General features: G+C 36.5%; 3 protein-coding genes across 3 annotated transcripts; 1 reads left to right on the forward strand and 2 right to left on the reverse strand.

The window, feature by feature from the left end:
• Positions 1-338: 338 nt before the first annotated feature.
• Positions 339-999, forward strand: LOC148768358 (uncharacterized). The gene is made up of 2 exons (XM_088821119.1): positions 339-566; positions 721-999. Exons 1-2 carry the CDS (start codon positions 339-341, stop codon positions 997-999), a joined length of 507 nt encoding a protein of 168 aa, XP_088677245.1.
• Positions 1,000-2,644: 1,645 nt separating this feature from the next.
• On the reverse strand, positions 2,645-4,535 carry LOC148768359 (uncharacterized). The gene has a single exon (XM_088821782.1). It carries the CDS (start codon positions 4,408-4,410, stop codon positions 2,944-2,946), a length of 1,467 nt encoding a protein of 488 aa, XP_088677908.1. The 5' UTR covers positions 4,411-4,535; the 3' UTR covers positions 2,645-2,943.
• On the reverse strand, positions 4,469-5,736 carry LOC148768360 (uncharacterized). Its single transcript, XM_088821121.1, has 3 exons — positions 5,060-5,736; positions 4,531-4,774; positions 4,469-4,477 (listed from the first exon to the last, which is right to left on the reverse strand). The coding sequence occupies exons 1-3, from the start codon at positions 5,389-5,391 to the stop codon at positions 4,469-4,471; spliced, it is 585 nt and encodes a 194-aa protein (XP_088677247.1). The 5' UTR covers positions 5,392-5,736.
• Positions 5,737-6,378: the final 642 nt, after the last annotated feature.

The raw sequence follows: 6,378 nt of genomic DNA on the forward strand, positions 1-6,378 counted from the left end.
TAGTATCGGCGTACTAAACAAATAGTGCATGTTTGTTTCTATTGTAGTGCAATTGTGATCGAAAGAGGCCCAAACGTATTGACTGGAAAGCATATGTGCGATCTTTTGTTTGATCAGCATCTGAGTGGGGAGCACATCGACATATACATGAGCCTGTTAAATTCCGAAGCGATCATGGACGAACATGGGCATGAGATTGATTATCTCGAGACCCCTGCCCAGGTATAAACTGGTTTAACAAATATGTTGCATTCTGTGTATACTGGTTTATCTTATATTTTTTTTATTATGTTTCGTAGTATGAGATACTGGCGCGAGATCGAATGGACTTCAGAAAGATGGGTGATACAGAGTTGGATACCTTTTTAAAGAGCTTAACATATTTTGGATCTACCGCAGTTGAGAAGCTTGGAATAGCACGTCTCTACAGCAAAAAATATGTTCTGATACCTATAAATCCCAAAGATCACTGGTTCTTGCTTGTATTGGACCCAAACGAAAAAGTTTTTCGACATTGGAACTCCCTAGCCCATTCTCCGACGAGCCCAGGAATAGCAAATTATATCGTAAGTCCTTAAATCGATGATTACTTCTTTAATTTATATATTAGGGAATGTGGTATATGTTTTATTAATCCATAGTTTGGGTACTGTGATTGAACGGTGCTGCAATATGGTAATCAAAATACATGTATACTAATATAATAGTATATTTTTGTAGGCGAGTTATTATAGCAGGGTGATTGAAAATAAAACCGCGTTGGATATACCTTCACATGTCGAATGGGTAGAAGGATGCAGACAACAAGAAGGGAATGATGATTGCGGGATTTTTGTCTGCATGTGGGCATATTGCCATGCTAGAGATGACGCTGAGACTTGGAAAAAGGCGAAAACTTGCTTGATCAAAAAACTCCGTCCAAAACTAGCACTTGTCTTCTTAAAGCACCAAGGCGTGGATAGAGAGGCAGTAGACGCTGATGCTTTGAACATATTTTGAACAATTTTTAAAATTATTTTTGATTATTTTTGAACAATCTGTTTTATGGGTGTTTTTGGGTTGTGATTGTCACGAACAATATGCTTTTGACTTTCTTTGCATGAACAAGTACTTTTAGATTAGTGTTTTTGTGCGATGATGGTTTTAAAACTTGTCCCCTTTTTGTGGTGTTGTGACACCTATTTTGAATAGTGTAAGTGTTTTGCAAATTAGTTTTTAATACTTTGTTAGTTTCTTGTCGATGCGTATAACCTACCCCATCTATACCATTACCTAAAATGAGGAATACCATAATGTTGATAACTTGAATTGCTCAAATTTGTTTTGCACATTTGTGATCCATAAGTTTGGGAAAGACATTAAATATGTTTTAAATTAAGGTTGTAAGGTTTTTTCAAGTTAGTTTTAACTTTGGGGTTCAAAATGGAAAGAATGTATCGAATTCCTTACAAGATACACTACTTATGTGCAAGGCTTCTATGTATAAGTGATTGTTTTCATCACAAGTGACCATATTCAACAACTATCAACTCCCAAGTTGTTTCAATTCTTGTAAATGAGTCACAAAATGAATAAATGAGGGATGAGATGGTTTTCTATGGTTGTATTGACCCCAAATGATACTATAACAAGGGTACTATTAGTACAGTACATAAGTACTATATCGTTGGGACACGGATACCAAACAACAGTTCCGTCCATCCATATACACGCCACTGAATATACTAGTCGTTAGACCAATCAATACCATAATATTGATGACTTGAATTGCTCGATTTTTTTTTATTTATCTGTGATCCATAAGTGTGGGAAAGACATTAAATATGTTTTAAATTAAGGTTGTAAGGTTTTTTAATGTTAGTTTTAACTTTGGGGTTCAAAATGGAAAGAATGTATCGAATTCCTTACAAGATACACTACTAATGTGCAAGGCTTCTATGTATAAGTGATTGTTTTCATCACAAGTGACCATATTCAACAACTATCAACTCCCAAGTTGTCTCAATTCTTTTAAATGAGTCACAAAATGAATAAATGAGGAATGAGATGGTTTTCTATGGTCGTGTTGACCCCAAATGGTACTATAACAAGGGTACCATTAGTACAGTACAGAAGTACTATATTGTAGGAACTATAATACGTAGATATTGTACGATCCATGCGTGAGTTGTGAACGTGATATACAGAACAGTAGAAGAACAATACGATTTAGATATTGTACTTACACATTGACATTACAATACACGACACTAACTTTTAACTCGTATTGTTACGGTGATTAGTTAAGAAACAATACATAGGTTTGACAAATCATGTAAACTGCAAATATTACTAGGTTTAACACTATCAAACTTTGAATTACTCCAGCTTCATCTCTGGAATTCTTCACTTTACTTTCGCGATGAACTTGGTTCGTCGATCCACTCGTAGCTTCACTTTCTTCATATCGAGAATAGTTGTGGGGGAAAGTTTGCCCAATTTCAAATGGCTCACACCAATGAGAATAGTCATGGTCTGGGCAACAATAAAATAGCCTCCCTGGATTCAAACTTGTCTCCGAAACCATGATTATTGTTTTTTTCCCACAATCACGACGCTTGATATTTTAAGCTACTCTTTTGAGAGTTGCTACTGGAAGAAGCCATGAATGAGAAGCAGACGAACATAATTACGTGCTTTTTATAAGTTCTGACGACAAAAATAACGGCTATATTATTGTAACGGTCATAAAATTCAAATCGATTCACTTATTATTCTTCTGTGAACCATATTATGTTGTACGTTATACCATATCAACGTAATAACAATACTATTATAACCAAAACAGTGCGCTCTATTGTAACTAAAACAGTCATATCATGGTACATACAAATGGATAAATAGTACGAAGTACATGTCAACAAAGTACAAACAACATAAAAAGAAAGTAGAAACAGAGTAGTGCTACGGGACTGGTTGTTTGCACGTACGGCGATTATGTCCAGGTTTACCACACCGTGCACACTTCGTAGCACGGGTTTCGACTTGCGATGGAATTCTTTTCGTCCTTCTACGGCCTGGTTGAGCTTTCGATGCAGGTGGATTAATAAATACATCTTCCGGGCCATGATTTGTTTGTGCATTGTACAAATCAAATTCCTCATCAAAAGAAGGAATTGGATTAATTGTGTACTTGTATACTTCTTTGTACAAATCAACCCGGAAGCAAGGATCAACAAATTCATATACCGAATATCCTTTCGACTCAATACTTGCACATGCATGTTTGCACGGAAGTTTATCCAACTGCCAAGATTTGCAAGTACAGGTCCTAGTCTCTAAATCAACACCATACGACTTATCCTCTTCATACACCTCATAACGCGTACCACTGGATCTGGTATATTTTAATAAGCGAGAGGCCGTATAGTTGATTAATAATCTCTTTTCAACTCTTGGACACACTGTACCAGCCATGACTAAAGAATCTTCTCGTCGATTACCTATCATCTTCATTATTTTGATTCGTATCATATCAATCATGGATGGAACTGGCAAAGATCGTTCATCTTTAACCCAACCATTCCAACATTCAACTTGGTTACTGTTCATTATTCCCCATCTATCCCCAGAAAAGTATGCATTGGCCCAACGATTGGGATCAGAGTCTCGGATAAATGATTCCGCACGAGGCATTGATTGAACTATATGAGATATATGTTCCTCAAACTCTTGCCGAGTAGGAGCAATTGCAGCCTTATGTAGAACACTCACCCAATATGCTTTGTTGTGCAATGGATACGATCTTAGAACCTTTGTTCTAAAGTTATCCTCCAAATGTCGCAAACAATAAGCATGGTTGCTACCAGGAAACACCAGTGGAATGGCTTTAATAAGCCCCGAATGACGATCAGAGAAAATTGTGTAATTTTTCAATAAACCCCCATTGTGATAAACAAGAATCTCTTTCAGCTTATTACAAAACCACTCCCAATTCCTGTCATTCTCGGCATCAACAATTGCATAGGCCAATGTGTATAACTCATCATTTGGATCTTTGGACACAGCAGAAAGTAAACAACCTTTGTACTTATTTTTAATATGAGTCCCATCCAAACATATCATTTGCCTACACCCACGGTGGAAACCCAAAATAGAATTTCCAAAACTAATAAAGATCCGAAGAAACTTTTGAGTTTGAGGGTCAATCTCATAATCGGCACAACTACCAGGGTTATTCTGTTTTAGTGCACGACAATAACGTCTCAGTTTATCATAACAGCTCGACTCATCCCCATGAATGTCATACATTGCTTTTTCCTTACCTCTCCACGCCGTATAGTACTTAAGCTCCACACCATACTTTCTTTGGACCTCATTCAAAATAGCAATTGGTTTGTAACCTGGCTCATCTCTCAATTTTTGTTTCATAAGTTGCGAAATCCACGTAGCATCGGCTTTGGGATGACCCCTTGTACGAAGAGTAGCATCACCACAACTGTGCTCAAGAATACATTTGCGAATGCCGAATAACTTGTCTGATTTATGAACTGATGCATAAAGCCTCCATTTGCAATTTTCAACAATGCATACGGCTATGATCTTTTGTTGATCATTTTTCTTGTACTTAAAGGTTCGATTGTTAGCAATGCAGTAATTTTTTAACATAAACCTAAAATCATTAGCATCTTTGAAAATTTGATTCTCCCCGCGTATGCAATGTCTCCATGCATCAATTGAATCTCCAACCGGATTGTACTCAATTTGCAACGGACTGTTGGAACTAACAGACTCACTGGAAAATGCAAAAACAATGAAACAAATTGGATTATTACAGTGGACTACAAATAAATTGTAACAATTGAAATAAGTACTTTGAGTGGAATGCTTGCATACGAGAACTCAATTTATAAGATACTTGATATACAATCATTCAATACTATTAGTAGCCTTATATGATACTACGAGCTTAGTTATTCTACACTATCACTATAGTAACACGATACTATGTAGTATTATATTCTATGCTATGATCACATAAACAAATTGAAAATGCATACAAAACAGAATGGCTGCATACCCGTTGCTGGGGGTCCTCCTTCTACGCCCATCAAGTTCATCAGTGCGGCTCACCATAATGTCGACCACACTCATGTGCATTACCAAATGCAATGTAACCATATTCACCACGTCTTCGTCAGAAGTCAGTGTGACGAACATTCTTTCACGGGGAGCCAAGTATTGGAGCACCAATTTGTCGGGATGTATATCGTTCCACTTCATTAAGATAGATTCATATATCTCCTTTAAAGTCGAATCATTCTTAATGGAAATGATGTGCAGAGAATCACTGTACCGACAACTTCCAATAATACCAGCGGCGATGGGGTTTGATTCACCATTTGCTGCCATTGTGGGAAATTACAGTTTTTTTTCGCGGTCGGAAAACAAATAGTTGTAACAGAGAATATGAGGAAACGAAGAGGAGAGAGAAACAGAAGAGAAAAAATGGAAGAAAAAGGAGAGATGAGAGAGAGTGTAGAAGAAAGAGGAGAGAGGAGAGTGAGTGTAGAAGAAATAGAAGAAAGAGGAGAGAGGAGAGAGGAGAGAGAGTGTATAAAGTAGAAAAAAATGGGGTCAGGGACTGAACTGCATGTTTATGTTTGCTGTAGGGACTGACCCGCTAGTAAAACATTACTGGGGACTGACCCGTATGTTAGTTTTTGAGTTGGGGATTTATCTGTACTTGTCCCTTAAAAAAAACACTGGGGAGTTTAGCGTAGATTTTCCTTGTATAGAGAAACCCAAGATTCTAAGAAGATTCCAATTGTAAGAACTCATTCTTCAATCCTACATCACCCTGTCCTGAGGAAATTCCTCGACAACAATATTTTCATCGCTATTTCTTGATTATTAGGGAGTTCCCTGTGAAATTAATAAATCACAAAATTCATTAGTTTTCGTCAATTAACTTTTGTTCTTATACTAGAAAGAAATTGTATATCAGATTACCTTGTAAAATAACCTCAACTCCACCTTACTCCAGCTTGTTATCATCAGAGAAGTCATTTGTTGTTATTTTGATCGTGCTAAAATCATATTGCACAAATCCATCTGTCGTAATCTTGTCCACATCTTCAACTTAAAGTCAAACAAAAAAAGATATTCTTAAACATGTGATGCAATTGTTAATGCATTGTATAGAGGAAAATTTTAGTATGGTGAAGTTTAAAAAAAAGAAAAAAAAAGGGGTTGTTGTACATGATAAAATGTTGGCATTAATGAGAACTTAAATGAGGGACCGATCGGATCATATTACCATGGAGTTATTTGTGAGGTTTTTTTATAGGGTCCATTAGATATAATCCCCTGAGAATTTCAAAAAATAGGGATAAATCC

This window comes from Erythranthe guttata, chromosome 8 (assembly GCF_056151865.1).
Source record: "Erythranthe guttata isolate IM_541 chromosome 8, IM_541, whole genome shotgun sequence".
NCBI classification, from domain to species: Eukaryota; Viridiplantae; Streptophyta; class Magnoliopsida; order Lamiales; family Phrymaceae; genus Erythranthe; species Erythranthe guttata.